The following is a 19,224-nucleotide window of genomic DNA, read 5'->3' as shown; positions in this document are numbered from 1 at the left end:
TACTATTCACTAAAAAGGCCATCTTTTCTTCAATGTATTTTTTGGCATCTTTGTCATGAAAAATAAAAACAAAAACCCTGAGTGTCTGGATTTAATTCTGCACCCCTTGCTGTATCCCTCTGATGTATGTGCTGTTTTGTGGCAGACCAAGCTGCCTTGGTTACTGTCATTCTGTAGTATAAGTCGTGATCAGGTATTGTAGTGCCCACCAGCATTATTCTTCATCTTGGGATTACTTGGGCTATTTGTGTTCCTTCATGAATCCACACAAATTTTAGGATTTTTTTTCCATGTTCTGTGAAGAATGTTACTGGAATTTTTAAGGGATCACACTGGATCTATTTTGGTAATATAGCCATTTTCACTGTATTACTTTTTTTTTTACCAATCTGTAAGCTTAGAAAGGTTTTCTACATTCTAGAGTTCTTTCATTCTTTCTCTAGTGTCTTGATATTTTCACTGTAAAGGGCTTTCACACCCTTGGTTACGATTATTCCTAGATATTTTAAATTTTAATGCTATAATGAAAAATTGTTTTTCCGGGTTTTTTTCCCCATATGTTTATTATCAATATGCTAGAAAGCCACTTGCTTTGTATGCTGCTGCTTGGCTGAAGATTCATTGATTCTAAGAGATTTCCGGTGGACTCTCTTAAGTTTGTTATACATAAAATCATGTCATCTGCAAAAAAGGGATAATTTTATTTCTTCCTTTTCTATTTGTATGTGCAAATTGTTTCTCCAATAAATGAATGGGATCCAGAATATGTAGGAAACTCAACTGAACAAGAAAAATGTCCAATTTTAAAATTGCTGAAGAATATGGATATTTCTCAAAAGAAATTGAGACATAAATAACCAGCAAGCGCATGAAACAACAACCCAGCCATCATTAGAGAATGTGAAACAAGCCACAATCCAATTACACTTACGTGGCTATCATAAAAAGACAAAACTAACAAATGTTAGCAAGTATTTAGAGAAAAGAGAAGTCCTGTACAGACTGGTAGTGGGATTGTAGTAGAGTCACTATGAAAAACAATATGGAAATTCAAAAATATTTTTTAAAGCCTACAAGTACAAATAGCATAAAATTCCACCACTGTGTGTCTGTGCATGTATCCAAAGAAGATTAAATCATTTTAACAACTCCTGTCTACTAGTAACAAACACTCTATGCCTATTGCAGTGCTATACAATAGCCATACTACGGAACAAGTATACGTGCTTGCGGTGGTTGAATTAACAAAGCAATGTATGTTCTGCCATGAGAACTTATTGACAGGAGTATAGATGGAAGTAGAGATCATCCCGTGACATGGAAAGACAAATGCCTCATGTTCTTGCTGTTCTGTAACAACTAGAATGGAATTGTGGTCCCTGGAGACTGGGGTGTAGGGAACAGGAGACAGAACAGAAAGGCATTTAGTTCAGGGCATGGAAACCCAGACTGGAGGAATGCCTTACCATTCTTCTTTAACATATCAGGGTAACTGCTGGTTGAAATCATCTGTGAAGAAATTCAAAATGACTAAAGCACACAATTCCAAACACATAGAATAATAATTGAAGAAGTGGAAATGAGTATTTCCCTGATTTAATTATTATACATATATATTTAATTATCATAATGCAACCCTAAACTGTCTAAATTTTAAAAGAATATGAGGTCTGGGGTTATTTGCTTTATAAAACTTATAAAAAGTGGCCGGGCGTTGGTGACGCATGCCTTTAATCCCAGCACTCGGGAGGCAGAGGCAGGTGGATCTCTGTGAGTTCGAGGCCAGGCTGGACCAATAGCCTCCAAAACAATACAGAGAAACCCTGTCTCATAAAAAAAACAAAAAAAAAAACAAAAAAAACCTTATAAAAAGTGGTGGAAGGCAAGTCATTTTTGGGTCAACGAGACTCAAAAAGGAGCTAATACCTTCTGAAATGAAGGTGTGGTCCTAACCCAGAGACCAAGCAAGACTAGATTTGCAGGACTCCATGAATGCTCTGAATGCTATACAGAGTGTATGTGTATATGCACCTGTGCATTCTTCTAGGGGGAAATGAGTTCATAGTTTTCATTAGAATTTCAAAGAAATCCATTAAGTCTCTCAGCACACACACACACACACACACACACACACACACACACACACACACACCTGTCACAGGGTAGCCCTATAGACCAGTAGGAACTTTTCAGATTTCTCTGGATGGAAGAAACCAGTAATACAAATACACTTTTAGAAGCAGCAGTAAGTCAAAATTTTAATGTAAATAAACAGGTTCAATTAATATTTAACCACATTTAATATGACTATTTAGAAACATACAAAAGTTTATGAAACCATGTTTTTTGCTCTTTGGTACAACCAGAGATGTTACCTCAAACTTTAAAAATAAATAATGGCGGCAATAAAATTATGTATGTCAGGGCATTAAAATTAACTCTTTGCTTCCATATAGAAGATCTAAAATATGAATGGGTTTAGGGTACAATACATACAAGTCACCAATTCAGAATAAAGATGCATACCACTGTATGATGTAAAGAGATCACTTCCATGACACAGCCCTGATGGAGATTTTAAGCACCAATTTTATTGAAAGTAGTGGGGTTTCTTCCTTACTATCCTAGTGATACTTGATATAACAATTAATAATCTGAAAACAGTATCTAAATTGAAATGAAGATAAATACAGCAACTGAGGTAAACTGGACAAGTTGTTTTTGCTTATTGAAACAGTGGCCCACGATAAATGACGTATTTATTCATAACACACTAAAGTTCAAGATCCTCGGAAGACAATAAATTTGGCTAAAGGGAATGTGAATTTGATTTTTGTCTGATGACACTCCTGTCTTCCTTCCATAGACAAGGAACAAGACTTACTCAATAGCACCATTGTTTGAAATCTGATTGTCAAGTAGGATTTGTGTAATCATGTTGAAGATAAAAACTTTTAGTCATTGCCCTGGCTTTGGATGTTATTTCTCCCCCATGCTCCTCTACCAGGCAGGATTTGTATAGAGAGCCTGTAAGGTTTTCACTTCTCAGGCCCTTTGCTAAATGCTCGTTGACCAGACTGCAGGGTGCAAGAGGCTGGCTCACAGAAACCAGGAGGGCCTGGAGGACCTGGGGGTCCAGGCACACCAGGAATTCCTGCCACTCCTGGGGGACCTTGCTCTCCATCTCGGCCATTTTTCCCATAGCTGGCTGGACCTGGATCACCTGAAACAGACAAAAACCCACACATGTGAGCAAGCTGTTGGTTAGCAGACGACATTAGACCACACAGCCTAGCAGTGTGCAACAGGATGTTTAGCAATGCCCTTGGAGATCATGCGTGATGTTGAGATGGAAAATCCATTGGTGAATGTGGGTCTCATAGACCTCAAAGGCAGAAAGTGATTTCAGCGTGTGTCTCCCACCTTTCCATCATAGTGTCCTCTAGCCATATGTGTCTACTGAGTACTGAAATGTGGCTGGTCCAAACTTAGGTGAACTGTAGGTGTGAGATAAAGCTGGAATTTGAAGGCTTAGCATGGAAAAGGTGTAAAGTATTTTATTAAAAAATTTTAGACTTATTACCTGATACAATAATATTTTGAACCTAGTGGGTTAAATAAACGGCACAAGAATACAGTGTGGTTATGTTGAAAACACAGATAAGTAAAAACAAAACAAAAAATGCACCCAGCCTTTCAAGCATCATGTGTTAGCCCAGCACACTTCAGGGTAGCAGGTCTTTTCATTAGTTCGTGCAGAGCCAACTTTGCACTGCCTGGCATCAGGAGAGCATGCCATATCATGTATCACTAACGCCATCAGAAGATCAAAATTCAGAATTTTTAAGCGAAGTTTCTACTAAATTTATCTCAATTCATGTCTTCACAAAGTGGAAAAAATTTGAAGCTCACCATCTCAAGTCAGTAACTAGTTGTGTTATTAAAGTCAGCTTCACCTGACTCTGCACCTTGGCTACTGAAAGATTCAAGATGACATGCGCTGTGCCGATTTGTGGCTCACATTGTATTTCTCATGAGAAGCAGCAGCTTCCCTAAATTCTGATAGTTATTCATAATCCAGACAAAGATATGAAATTAAATACACACTCTCGGGACAAACTCTGCTGTTTATGAGCAATTAAAATCAGCAAAACAAAAACAAAAAGACAACGAAAGCAACCCTCTAACTTTCATCATCCACAAATTGGGATGATGTGTTCGTTATCATTCAGTTCTGTGATTGACAGCATCAGTTAAGTGAGGCACTGTCTCAATTATTAAGTATTATTTGTTAACGTCTTTCAGAAGATCACGCCATGCTGCCTGCAAAATTCTATAGTCTTTCCCCAACGTGAGTTTCACCAAAGTGAGTTCCTTGCAGATGTTTCTACTTTGTCATGTTTGCCCAATAGGGCTCACGTCCTGAGACAAGGTGTCCCATAACAAAGAGGACTTTCTATTGTCGCAAAAGTGATTCTAAGAAAGCTATTTAGAAGCAACTGCATTCACTATGACAGTCTTGCTACAGCAATCCTTACTCGATCTCAGCTTCCTCATCTTAGGCACTCGGTGAAGCCAAACCTTCACATCCAATTAAACACTTTCGTAGGTAGAGGTACCCTCCCGCTTTTCCCAGGGTCTTCGGTCTTTATCCTACTTTTGTGGTCTAATTACATACATCTTACTGCAATGACCTGGTCATATTAAATGGTATTATTATTACATATCTCACATAGTTTGAAGTAAAGGTGGGTGGGAGACCCTGTTTTACACATATCTCGTTCTTCTGTGCGTATCACATCAAGCCTTTCACGAAGCGGTGTTAGAGGGCAAACCATTAGCAAGGCTTAAGGGAGAATAATTATCTTTGAATTGTGCATCTCGAGGCTGCAGTTAGGCAGAAATGTGTTATTTCCAATAAATTATCTCATAGGCTTTTATCCAACTAGAAGTTGAGATGAGGCGGGTGGTTATGTTTCCTCTAATGGAGAAAGGCTTTTTCTCCCTCACTGTATCTACATACAGATAAGGCTGTCACAACAGCTGCAGCAGAGACCTCTCCATCCCCTGACATTAGAGACAGCTTCTCTTTTAGTTTACAGAAACGGGCCCCATCTAACTACACACAAAAGGTGGTTTTCATGTACTTTATCAATAGGAATGGCCCACGGAGATATGTCAAATCTGTCTTGAAATCAGATCAAGACCAGGGGAAAATGGCCATGCTCACAGAAGAAGTCCAAGTCCAAAGACCATGGGGCCTAGGCAGGTAGCGTAGATTAGGCCACCTCAACCCACAGATCAAATCTTATTTGTAAAAAATGACTGTATTAGAACATAGGCATGCACATTTGTTTACATAGTATCTGTAGCTGGTTTTTAGAAGGCAAAGCCATGGCTGACTGACTGTCACAGAGACTCCCCATACTGAAAGCCCAGAACTGTAACCCTGTAGAGAGAAAGATCCTTGGCAACAAATGTCATCCACCAACAAGGCCCGGATTAGGGAATGGCTCACTGTCTTTACTAAGGTAAACAAATAATATGAGAGTAATGAAAAAGACCACCAGTGTTCTGTGCCTGTTTGAGGGAATGGAAAAGAGGGATGGGTGGGAGGTAGCTGGAGGATGGATGTCCCCAGCCCTGCTCCTGCTATCAACTGCCACAGGGAAATGCCAGCCAGGGCTTGACATCAGAGCGCCCCATTTTTGGTGTAAGCAACACGGTAGTAAAATAGCCTCCTCCCTGAAACCTTAAGTTAAAGGGAATTTGTTCAGGCAGATGTGGTAGCCCATGCCTTTAATCCAAGCACATGGGAGGCAGAAGCAAGTGGATCTCTGTGAACTTGAGGGCTGCATGCTCAACATAGAGAGCTCAAGATCAGTCAGGAGTATATAGGAAGATGCTGAGCAAACAAACAAACAACAACAAAAACAGAAAGATTCTCACGCGTAGTTTCCCAGCTAACACACTGGGAGTGGTGTGAGGATCTTACTCTGTAGATTAGGCTGGCGTCACTATGTAGCCCAGGCTGCCATCAAATTCCTGCCTCTGCCTCCCAAGTGCTAGGATTACAGGCAGGACCTATTACGCCCAGCTCTGATCCAACACATTTTATGGGACGTGGGCAATTTTTTAACTTACTGAGTATATTCGAAATTCTTCTTGACCTTTGAGGGTAGAGTTAGTGACACTGTCCTTTCTATCCTTGACTCTCCTTAGAAGATGCACAGTTAGCCCTAGTCAGCCTTCAGCAAATGGACCAGCAATGTACTCCCTCATAGCTATGGATGATGTCATCATCAACATCAATGTACTCTCTCATAGCTATGGATGATGTCATCATCAACAGCAATGTACTCCCTCATAGCTATGGATGATGTCTCCATCAACAGCAATGTACTCCCTCATAGCTATGGATGATGTCATGATGTCATCATCAACATCAATGTACTCTCTCATAGCTATGGATGATGTCATGATGTCATCATCAACAGCAATGTACTCTCTCATAGCTATGGATGATGTCATCATCAACAGCAATATACAGTGCCTTTCTCTCACATGAGAGTTAAGAAGGCTAATCTCCAAGTCACAGGTCTAGAAAACATTGTAGTTAGCGATAAGAGCCCTTTACCACTACTCTAGCCGAACTAACTTTCCATAAATAATGTTGGACTAACTCTCCTGAGGTTGTGGGTTTGTTGGGTCCAAACTGACTAGGAAATAAAAAAGAGACGCAATAGCAAAAGTTTGGGATTGATTTTTGTTTTTAGGTCTCTATCATGAGAAGCTCGTATATTTCAGTGGGTCTTGCCCTGTATTCATGCCTCAGGTCAGGTACTCGCCTTACCATAACAGCTGATCAGTTTCCTATGGGTCCTAACTCCACAGCCATGCTCTTCAGTATGCTGCAAACTCATTAAGAGGGAGCTTCACTTTGAGGTGGCACTATCTTACAGTTGGAGATGCTTCACCGTAACTGTCCACAAAGGGGACACAAATGCTTGGTGTAGCAGCTGCATTAGAGAGACCATCTGAAGCTCTACATGTGCTAAGAAGAGAAGACTAAGATCTGAAGAGCCTCCCTCCCCATGCCTTGTCCAGCCTGTGGTTCTGCTGACTACACCAACTACCTAATGACTACACAGCTTTCTGAAATATCAACGGCCACACTGCGGAAAGTTCCCATGATTTTAGAAATCAGCTAAAAGGAATGTTTATATCATTCTCTGTGCAGACACTAGAGGGCAGGCTTGTTACACTGATGGAGACAGAGCCTTTTTCCCCCACGGCTTTACACATACAAATGAAGGAAACAGACATGCAGGTAATTGTCGGCGTTAAGCAGGCAATCTGACAGTGAATGGAATGCCTATTTAATCTCTGGGGATTTACCCCAAAGTTGCATTCCTCGTTTTCTATGCGGAGCTTACTCCTGTAGTATCTCACAGGACCCTTCATTTACTTTATACCTTTCCCTGGTGAGTTTGAATGCGCAGAGAAGTCGGGATTTACTATTAAATATTTTTTTCCTTGAAATGCCCTGAGTGCTGAGTTACTGGTCACACATGGGCAGTTCAGTGGCAGCGGGCGTGCAGGGATGTCCCTTAATGAGATGACCTAACTCAGCAACAGCCCTAGCTAGCTCTGGTGAGAGGGGATTAAAGGCCCAGGGGTTGTTTATGACATCTGCACAGCTCTGAGAGAAGCAGAAAAAGAAGAGATTGTGGATATGCCCGCATCAGGTAACTATGGTGACAAAGACAAACTAATCACATTGGGAAAAGCGGTCACTTTGTCTTTCACATGGACCTAGACTCAGGAAGCACAAATATCTCCCTCTGCCACTTACATCTGGAGATTCCTTTGTCAGGGGTGTGACCTTGGCCAGTCTGCATATGCCCAAACATAAAGAAAGGATTAACTACAGCTAATTCCCAGTGTGGGGCATAGCAATGCCCTGCTCTGTGGGCTTGACATGTGTCAGCATGTGCATATATTCTTCTAGATAAGTCCACAGGGGTGGGGTGGTTCTGCCTCCTGTCCCATAAGAATGAACTGAGAGCAGTGACCACTGGGAGTAGAGGGGCCCACAACTCCTAGGAGCCCGCACCCAGGAACATAGCCCTTAAATATTGATCCCTTCAAGTTCAACTCTACAGCATACGTCTGCTTTTAAATAACAAAGCACTATAGGCCAAAAATGATAGACAACTTTCCAATAATGACATATGGTTTATAATAAACAGTGTCACACAAAAATCCCAGATCATGTAATGCTTAACAATGAGCAAATTGGGAGATGCTGCTGTGAGGGGAGCCAGAGTGAAAACAACACAGAAAGAGAACAGGGACTCTAACAACCGAACGATATTGAAGACACTTACTACAGTTTTTGAAATAGTAGGTATGTTTTCCCGAGTTATGATGAAACTCCACTCAGTAGGATTTAAATCTCAAATGTGACAATAGTTTTCATCACAGAAAACCACAGCTGGACACAACAGAAGCACAGATAACTGATCCTGGGAACCCCGTCCCCAGTGGATATGTCTACATTACAGCTCCTGGATCTATGGCTCGGGGAGTGTGGAGGAAGAAAGTGTGGACCAGGAAGCCTTCTGTGAAACTGCTTCCTGGAGATGGCTACATAAACAAGACTGGAAAACGACAATATCAATGGGCATGTTAATGTTGGCGGGGGGGGGGGGGTCTCAGGATCCCACCCCTAGACAAAGAACTACAGGCAACTAATGCTGCAGGGAATTAACCCTCTCCGGCTGATGAGTGCCTTATAGGTGATCCGATGAAGATTAGTTAGCCCTTAAAGCATACATATTCAAAGAAATCAAAGAAAAAGAGGCTGTTAATGACAGTCATGGTGGACACGGGAGGGGCTGGACAGAGAGCACCTGGGGAGGTTGGAGGGAGGAAAGGAAGGGAGAAAATGATGCAATTCTAATTCAATTTAAAACATATCTTAAAAATGAAACTTAAAAATCAAAGCTTAAATAGAAGGGAGAAAGTGACGTAGCTATATTTTAATTGCAAATTTAAAAAGCAAAGCTTTAAGAGGGGCAGTATTTCTTTCAGGTAAAATGTGTATTTACCCAGAAGATTCCAAACAGGTTCTCTGGGCAGAACTCTGTTGAGGTTCCCTCTGGGTCACAAAACATTACTAGCATTATATTTTGGAAAGTACCACAAAACCGCATTCTGAATTCTATTAGGAAATTTGCTTTTTAAATTTCACCCTCGTGGTGGACAACTGACCAGTGAAACGACCATAGGGACCAGTTCTCTTCAGTGACAGCACAGAGTCAAAGCAGTGTCCTGAAAGGAAGGCCAACTTCTGGGGAGGAGGGCTAATTGAGGGCAAGGTTCCCTGCTGCTGCAGATTAAGGCCAGAGGGAGCAAAGGTTGTAAGGGCTTCCCTAAGTTTCTGCTTTGCCCTCAGCTCCCTCGTCAATGTCAAAAGCAAAATTGAACTAATAGACAACATTCCTTGGCAACTGTTACAGTCAGAAACTGTCCTAAGCCCTACATGATGGCTTGCTTGTAATTCTCACAATTCCACCATCAGAAGGATGCCCCTGGTATTTTGTAAATAAGTCTGCTAAGGCACAGACAGAAACTAATTGGCCCAGTGCTGGAAGGTTAAGAAACACGACTCTGGCCTGATTTGAACCTAGGATTTCTGGATGGTGGGACCGATGATTTCAGGCAGGAAATCTCTTGTCAGGGACTTGTCTGATTCAATTAAGCCAAATATATTCACAGTGCAGGGTGGAGAATGTGAACCTGGCTGAACAGCACAGGCATGGACAGGCACCCTGTGGAGGGAGAAACTGGGACCCTGAAGTCTACTGACACACAGAGAGAGCCACCCAGCAGCAGCATGTCCATCTTCAGTGACCAAGATTTGTAAGCTTAGCCTATGTTTTTGAAAATTAATCTGAAGCTCAAAAATTCATCAAACGATGTTATTGTCTTCTTCAAAGCAATAAAGCCCTCCCCCAAGAAAGTTGAGATGCAGGTAGGCAGAGGTGGAGAAGGGAGCCAGCCAGTGTGAGAAAGAGGGAATAAAGGGAGAGATGTCCCCTGGGGGGGGGGGGGATAAAGGAGCAGATAGCATCAAGCCACATATGATTCCCACTGTTAAAGGGGAAGTACTCATGATGAGAACTCTTTTCCTCTCTCCTAAACATCTATCAACAAACCCATATTTTATTGTGTGCTTATTGTGTGCTAAAGTCTTTTTCCTGATCCTTTGAAGTCCAACTAGACTTCCCTATTTCCAACCATAAAATTCCTAATTTACAAAACTATCTGGACTGGTGCATGGAACAGTTTTAGATTGGCTGCACTTGAGCTCTCTCCGAATGCAATCTCCCTCCCATATTTTAATAAGAAAGCCATCCCCAAGAGCAATGAAATAGATAATTGAAAGGCAAGGATTTCTTTTTTTATTTTTTGCTATAATTATATAATTATGGCCGTGATTAAATATGTAACCTCTGGCAGAATTATAAAACGGTAATTTCTTCTCTCAAATTTGCCTAAACTAAATTTTCCAAATCCATGATTGAAACAAGCAACACCTTGCTTTCTTTTCTCTCCCTGCTGCCTCTGTGTCCTTAACTCTCCCCTGTTACAATCAACTAGATTCCCCAAACTTCCCCCAGCAATGCCTTAGCCACCATCAGGGGGCAGCTTGCACACACTACCCACTACCGAGCTGACACAGCCTTCGGGTCCACACTGCCATTTCAGTGGTTGGGTTTACAGGTGGATGAGGACATTTCAGGCCAGACCCCAGCACCAGAGCAGTCCGTGTATAAAGAGAACACAGAATTCCCCAGGACAGGACCCTGCTCCTCACAGAAGTGGTTCTGTCACCTTGGCCCACACAGCTGTGTCCTGAGCCTGTGTGGAGCTCTTGGCAGCTATGAGAAGAAGTCCCTCGGTGTTTGTTTTGGGCAGAGTGGATTTTTGGAGGGTCTGGGTGTTTGAAAGGAGAGCTTTTAAAATGAAATTTCAGTTGCTACATGAGTAGCGGAGAACTTGGATGCCTTTTACAACTGCTCTGGATTTTGTAAAATGTCAGGGCTAGGGCTGTAGCTTTATGGTAGAACACTTGCCTAGTGTATGCCAGGCCCCGGGCTTGATCCCAGCACCATCAACTAATAAAAATGATTAATAATTATAATAAAATAACAAGGAATGATCATCTGGACTAGACATGGATACAATTTCACTCACTGCAACTTTTATAACAAGTGGAGTGTAAATGGACCTTTTCCTTAAAACACATCTTTAAGAAATTAATAGTTCAAGCCTTGGCATGCGTCTGCTCAAACGGAATGCAGACTTGATTTCCAAGTTGGTTAATCCTTCATTAAAGCCAGGGTGTGCTCACCATCATGCTCGCTTGATAAGCTTAAGTGACTGATCAGCACTTCCTTTGAAACGCTGGTCGGCTCTCGTTCTACACTCCTCCCCTCCCACAGCTCCACACCCCACCTCACCTCCACCCAGGCTTCTCCCCCCTTCATTCTGCTGCAGAGCTCACTTACCTGGGAGACCTATGGCTCCAGGCAAACCCTTGGGACCTCTTCCTGGAGGGCCACGTTCTCCTTTTTCTCCCAAGTCACCTGCATTTCATTAAAGAAATGTTATGCTTCTATGTGAATACATTTTTTTATTTTAAACTTTAAGAAAAACATAAACTCATTGAGCAAAAGTCACGAAGTTACCATCGTAATAGACATGCAGCAAGGCCAAAATCGTAATCAACAGACCCAAGAAGAAAAAAACAAAACACAGATGACTGATCTGTAAAATGACATTTTACAAAACTGGATGTGCGTTTTTAGTAACACACATGATAACAGTCAAAGGATCCTTCCTTGATGGGATCAAATCTGTCTCAACCTGTAAGCAACAACCCTTGACAGTGGCCCTGCCCCAGGAAGACCAAGTACATTCTCTTCCAACTCTTGTACATCATTTGGTTTGAGAAATTAGAACCATTTCTGTTTGGGGGTAATAGGAACATGTATTTTAAAGATGAGAATCAATTCAAAAACCGTTACAGACAATAAGTGAACTCAGTAGTCTAACAGGATGCAAAATTAATACACAAAAATCAATCGTTTTCACATATACAAAGAGCCACTGGTTACGAGAAATGGCAAAGAAGTGCTATTTATAGTAGCAATTAAAATACTAGACAACTAGAATGGGCTTAATGAAAATGTTCAAGTAAAATATGAAAGAAACAGAGCATTTCTAATGGGTACGAAAAGGCTTGAAAACATGTTCTGGAATGGAATAACAGTCCAATAAATAGTTGTCATTTCTCCCTAAGCTGAATATTGATTACGATCTCATTTTTTAAAGCATACTTAAACCAGAGAAGATAATTCTGGTTCATATTTTAAAAAGCACATAAGCTGAAAGAGCCACAGACCTCATTCAAGGAAAGTAGCATGAAGGAATTAATCCCACCAGTTATCAAACCAATGATAATGGTGTAGTACTTATCCTTGAGGCCTAATAGGTCCAAATATGCATGAGACACTGGTTTATAACAAAGATAGCATCTTTTACCTTGAAATTTCTTTTGTCATTTTTATGTATGTTTCTGTGTGTGTGCATGTGCACATATGTGTGAGTTGCTTGCAAACACCAGAAGGCAGAGAGTCCCCTAGAACCAGGGTTACAGATGCATGTGAGCATCCTGATGTAGGTGCTTGGAGCTGAGCTTTGGTCCTCTGGGAGAACAGCAAGTGCTCTTAACTTTGGAGCCATCCCTCCAGCCCCAAAGCTGGCATCTTAAGTGGAGAACATTAGCGAGTCATCAAATGTTTAGAAAAAGTGAGTAGTCCACTGTTATAGCTAAACCTCTATCACACAGTAGGACAAATGACAAGGGGATCAAATGTCTAAGAACCATGGGAAAGCAAGGGACTGGGGACATGACTCAGTGGTTAAGAGCACCTTGTGTTCTTGCAGAGGACTCTGGATCAGTTCCCAGAACCACATCAGGTACCTCACCTGTATCTCCACTTCCAGCACACCCTATGGTCCCCCCAGGCACAGGGGGAGCACATACACGGTGCACATGTACACAATCAGGTACATACACATACACAAACAATAAAAATAGGTTTTAAAAGAATGAGCAAACTTCATGATTAGACAGTCATGAAAAGGAAACAAAAATGATTATTACGTAGATGAGAGCACCCCCTGGATTTGCTTTCGTAAATAAACACAAAATTAAAAAGTAACAAAGATGCTTAACCTATATTAGCAAAAGTTCCATGTTTTGGCAATATGTGCCAAAAAGATGGCACATATTGAGGTTATAGAAAAATGCAGAACTATATATTGCTGAGGAGAGTACAAACTGGTATAACCTTATTGCAGTGGGTATGACAACAACAACCAAATTGTAAGTTGAAGCTCCATGTTGCCCAGGAACTCAACCTCCAGAAATTTACTCTCAAAACAGTAAAATACTTTTGGAATGCGGGTGGAATTAGAAGTAGAAATGGAGTCTGGGTTGACATTTTATATCAAGATGAAATATGTGCACTGCTGTGCGCTCTGCCTGGATAGAACAACAGAAGACTAGAAACAGTCAATGGGATCATCAGAGGGAAACACTGAGCTTCTGCCACAGAATAGAAAGCCACACAGCTGAGGGACATCACGGGACTCTCTTTGGAATGGTCTCCAGGTCATACTGTTACATGAAAACCAACTGAGGTCCGGATTGCTTACTAAAGGACAAGATGGCTCTGTTCAAGAGGGATAGAGAAAGCAAGTGTCCTCAGATTCCTATAGCTTTGCTTGTAGGGATCTGAAGGAAGCTGATGGGTTTCTTTATCATAAGAACGACAAAGGACACTAAGCATATGGGAAAGTCGTGGGAGAAATTCTCTACTAAATGCCTTTCTCACATTTAAGGCTTTGAGCAATGTAAGTGCAGTATCATCAAAAACAAACTTATTTTTAAAAGTAAAGTGTGCTATCACACATGTCTCTCACTTCTGACTCACAGTTAATTGATAACCTGTGGATGACAACCAAATGTGTTCAGGACATTTACGAGACAGTTGGTTGAACAAACTTGGGACTTCAGCAACTGCAGAACAAAGTTGCAAAATGTTCTCTCGGATAAATAGAATATTCAAATATATATGCACATGAAAAAGCCTTAGGTTGGGTATGTAGTGAAAGCCAGGCTGAGAAAAAAAACAGGAAGCTGGGTGTTCTCATGGCTCTCTGGATGTTGTTCATTTCTCTTTTATTATTCAAAGTTATAACTGGTGTTCCACGCCTCCCCCACGAGTTCTGCTCCACCACACACACAGGGGATGCGTGCTACGTGGATACCGGTCCTGCATGTGTGCAATTACACACATTATGGTCCTGCACGTGTGCAATTACACACATTATGGTGTCAGGGAGAATGACTCATGTACACTAGGATGTCACTCTGATTGGTGGGAGAGGGGGCACATGGAGAGGAAGACAAGGTCTTACTCAGATGTCTCACCGTCGAGAGGAAAACAATGACTAAGACACAGCCGGGACTATCAAAAGTCTTAGTAACGAGTACAGCTTTTTATTTCTCTGAAAAAAGTCCCAAAGTGACTGTATGATAAGGCGAGCCTAGTGTCATCTCCTCTTATTAGGTAAAAGTGGGGGAAAGGGACAGTCATATTGAATTGCATCTCTAACCACTTGAAATTTGAATTTCAACATAGTAGAATGTGTTTCCTTGGGGGAAATTTTAAGCTGCAAGCTTCTGAATAGCAGAATAAATTTTTTTATGAAATATTACTCTCCTGTATGTGGTAAGATAAAGCCAAGGTCAGTTACTGAGAAATTGTCTATTTCTTAATTGGTTGTAGTGTTGATTACCAAAGAAAATCCAATTTACCCTGTCTGCCTCTACCCCAGATTTCAGAAGTAAAACCTTATGAAAACACTAATGTGAAGGAATTAAGTGAGGAAGGGGTGGAGGGCTGGGGATGAAGGACTGTATCTGGATGGATGATAGAGTGTGTTGCTGATGCTGAAGAAGGAAGACTCCTCTGCTGTGACAATGACAAATGAGCTTCGTGCTAGAGGTCTCTCTTGGGTTCCAAATACAGAAACACACTTTTTCCTTTCAGATGCAGTTCTCCTGCTAGACCCAAACCTGTTCAACACAGCCCCAGTCCCCGGCAGCCAACCACTCCAACAGTCCTGGCTATGGATTAAAACCACCTCGGGGACACTGTAAACTCCCAAAGTCCAGACCAACTGAGTCTTACTCTGCAAGAGGGCCCAAGCCTGGATTGCTCATAAAATTCCTAGGGTGATTCCTTGTGCGGCCAAGGCTGGAGGAGGTGGTCCCACAAGCTGCCTGGCGGAGAGTTTTGCTACTAGCGCAAAGTCAACACCTGAACCAATCACTGGTTTGCCATAGAGACCAGAGATGTGATTTATGCATTTATGTGATTAATCTCCTCTAAGGAACTTGAGTGACACATCAGTCCAGCTCTGCTAAGAATCTCTTGGGCCCGAGTACTAGGCTCCATCCAGAATTTCTGATTCAGTGTGTCTGGGGGGAACAGAGGACTGGAGACCTTAGGGTCTCAGGAGCCTTTCACACCACTGTTCTTGGCGCTAGAGGAAGACTGCATCCATGCCTGTGGCAGAGGTACAGCAGGCCCAAGCAACTCAATAACCCACCCAAGCCAGTGGATTTTCTGACACGGTCTTCAGAGTAGATGGGACTACCCATACTATCATCTGGCACAGAGTCCTGAGCTAGTAGCTAAAAAGGACAAAGATGAACACTTTCTGAGACAAACCCAGTGCTCTGTAAGATGGATTCCCCTTCCCTCTCCCTCGTCTCTCTAGACTTACAAGAGTCCCAATTAGAGGCCATTTTTTTAACACGCAGCTCTGCACATGCCAAAAAAAAAAGTAATTAAACGAATTGTTCCAACTGAGGGTGTAGTTAGCCTGTCACATCAACAACTCATTTATAGATCCAAAGAGGCAGCTGGCTTGTCCTCTGACTGTTCACACAATAATATTTGTCCCTAATTGGAGCACCACAATGTTTAAAATAACGGGGGTTCTCTTGTTTTTTATGTCACATCCTTCTGAAGTTCCATGGAGAGCTGTCAGTAACTCATTACTACACAGAAACTCCTCACTTTACTAAATTATCCAGGGTGCACACACCTTGGCTGGCATACTCACATCAGCTAGCAAAAGCTGTCTGAGGCACCCTGTCTTTCTGCAAACTCTGCAAATTGTCTTACTTGCTTACAAACCTGTGTTATGTTTTGTTTTTTTGCAACATTTTCTGGATACAAGAGCTTAGCTTGCTTTAAATTAAGGAAGGAATGAAGTTAGATTACACCCTGGGGCTGAAAATAAAAGCCCATCAAAATAGAGGTACAAGGCTAACTTTAGAAAGAGGCAGAGGGTAGCGCTAATCCGTGACACAATGAGCAGCCCCATGCTCTGTGCCTTGGCGAATTTAACAGATGCCAACATCCTTAGACAAGATGTCACATTAGGAGAAGCCCTCCAGTGACTTTAGAATCTGGCATTTTTCTGTGAGTGTGTGAGCTTGGGTGCAGATCACACATCTAAGGAAACCAGGCAGCACCTGGGTAAAATAGCTTACCTTGGGCCTGCAGAGATGGTTCTGTGGTCAAAAGAGGATACTGCTCTTGGAAAAAAACTTGAGTTTAGTTCCTATCACCCACATTGGACACTTCACAATAATTACCGGCAACTCCAGCTCCAGGGCATCTGATGACCTCTCTGGCTTCCATGGGAGCCCCCATATGCACAGACATTTACACACAATTAAAAATTAAATAAAACTTAAAAAAATACCTTTAGGTCCTCTTAGGCCAAGAGCACCAGGGGGACCCTTAATGCCTGGGAGACCGCGAATTCCTATCTGACCAGGGAAACCATGCTCTCCAGGTGGGCCCGGAGGCCCAGGAGGGCCAGGCCTCCCAGGAAGACCAGAGACTCCTGTCTCTGGTCTCTTGAGGCTGGCAGCCATTTCAGCAAAATGCTCTAAAAGACAGAAACAGACAAAAAAAAAAACCCACAAGTCACAAACATGACAGTAGCTAAAATGAAGAGAATGGTGTCTCTGGTGGCATTTATTTAAATGTGGTGCCAAGAAACAAAGTTGTGTGTTTTCCCACTGGCTTCCACTCAGGACGCCTCATTGGTGTCTCTTTCCTGAGCATGCCGTGGACCTATCTATCTGGTCCAGCTGTTTTGAGACAGTTCGGGGTGAGGGGGTTAAACTTCAGGCCTTTGAGAAGGGTGGTGGCCCAGAATCTTGAGAATACCCCCTGAACCCCATTTGGTATCAGGGGAACCCCAGGAAGAGAAGAAAATGAGTTTCTTATTATGGGTGGAAATGTTTTCTTGAAGCTTTTAAAAAAAGCCAAAGCATCGCTCAAAATTAGGGTCCACACAACCTTTGAGGCCAAGCATCCTAACTAAAGGCCTTTTGGTTCAAACAATTCTAAAACCTGAAATATCATGAGAATTCATTGCTTCCAATAAATCCTTCCCCTCAAGTCTATTTTCATGCTTGGAATAGATAACAATCATTAAAAATAACCTTCCTTGGAAGTGGCCACAGTTTGACTTAAAAATTAATACCTTTGTGGGCTTCTTACATACATTCAGAACCAGCTGCTAAAGCCGTGGAAGGCGAGAAAATCTACCCCATTAAAATGCTCTGAGGGAAGCATTCTAGTATAATGTTGTTTTTAAAGCTTTAGGGTATGGAAAAGAACAGGAATTGGAGACAAATTTCTATCCTACACTTTAAAAATTATTTAAGTATGATTACTTTGAATTCCTTAATTTAATAAACACAAAATTATAATTTCCCAGATATGTTAGTAGTACTTAAAGCTCAGATGGGAGTCGAAATAAAATGTGTGCAGTGAAAAGATTTATATTGGTTTCCAAATAAAGAAGCATTCATTTCCTGCTCACCTGCTTCTAGAAAATTCTACAAGTCTGCTAGACAAGGTGGACTGCCTCTTGGCACATGAAAGGTGGGCATTTCTTCAAGACACAGTTCTGCCATAACAAGAAGGTTTTCTGTAGACTGCCAAAGTTACAGTGCCTCCTCAGTGTGGGGGTATTTTGTACATATTCATTTCCTGTGTGGTTTTATAAGTAGGCAAACTCTAAAATGAATAATGACTTCCATAGCTGTAGATAAATTTAGATAAAAATTAACAAATGAGGGAATGCTTCATTATTTTTGGAAAACTGCTAGTTGTTACTTTTTAAACATATGTACTGCTTGGGTATGAGTAATGTCCTTATGCTACTTGGGGGCACTGATCCTGTCACTTAGTTCTCACATAATTTATAGAGAGCCTAGGACTATGCCAGATATATGCTAAATGATAGCATCTTAAGGAAGGTAGGTGCCTAAGAATTTGTGTTGCAAATGGGAAAAAATGATGTATGTATATGCATTTATTCCTGTAAGTTAACCTCCCTTTTGGAAAAGGTGAGACAGCCAGAGATGGAGCCTGGATGGGGAGTGGAGAGAGTAATATTTCATTAAAAGATGGTAATTGTCAACTCTTAAATAAAACAGAGCTGGCATTAACATTACTCAACGTCTCCCACCTTTAAAGCCGGTTACTTCCCCTTGCACACCTACAAAAATAAAAGCTTGAGAAGCAAGAACAAGAAGCAGAGCTGTTTAAGGCCCTGTCATTTATTTACCTTGTATAACTCTCATGCAAACCTGCTTGATGTGCTGATCTGTTGGTGCTCTGCCCTGGGACAAGAAAGAAAAACACTGGTTATACCCGCCACTATGAAGAGAACACTGTCAGACTGTCAGAACAGACATCGTAAGGAACTGGGTGGCGGAATTGATGAGAAGGCTTGCTGCCCCAGAGCTTGGCTGAGACTGATGGAGCTACCAACAGGAAACCACGGGGTGTGGCCACCACTCACCGGAGGGCCCTGGACACCAGGCAGCCCAGTGGCACCCTGCTCTCCCTGCACGCCCCGGGGTCCAGGTGGTCCTCTTGGTCCCTCCATTCCAGGAAGCCCTCTGACTCCTTCAGGGCCCCTCAGGCCGGGTTCCCCAGGGTTACCGACCTAGAACAAACAGTGCACTATGAAACTGGGTTT

General features: G+C 42.0%; 1 protein-coding gene across 1 annotated transcript in view; it reads right to left on the bottom strand.

Moving 5' to 3' along the window:
- Window positions 1–2,245: 2,245 nt before the first annotated feature.
- Col9a1 (collagen type IX alpha 1 chain) overlaps window positions 2,246–19,224 on the bottom strand; it is an 82,961-nt gene continuing 65,982 nt past the window's right edge. The window contains 5 exon segments of the mRNA XM_005086519.3: window positions 2,246–3,223; window positions 11,580–11,657; window positions 16,924–17,112; window positions 18,808–18,862; window positions 19,045–19,191. Coding sequence (XP_005086576.1) covers window positions 3,039–3,223; window positions 11,580–11,657; window positions 16,924–17,112; window positions 18,808–18,862; window positions 19,045–19,191 — 654 coding nt within the window. The 3' untranslated portion in view covers window positions 2,246–3,038.

The sequence above is a fragment of the Mesocricetus auratus genome, unplaced genomic scaffold, assembly GCF_017639785.1.
Source record: "Mesocricetus auratus isolate SY011 unplaced genomic scaffold, BCM_Maur_2.0 Super-Scaffold_100021, whole genome shotgun sequence".
Classification (NCBI taxonomy): Eukaryota; Metazoa; Chordata; class Mammalia; order Rodentia; family Cricetidae; genus Mesocricetus; species Mesocricetus auratus.
This window is presented reverse-complemented; position numbering and strand designations above follow the sequence as displayed.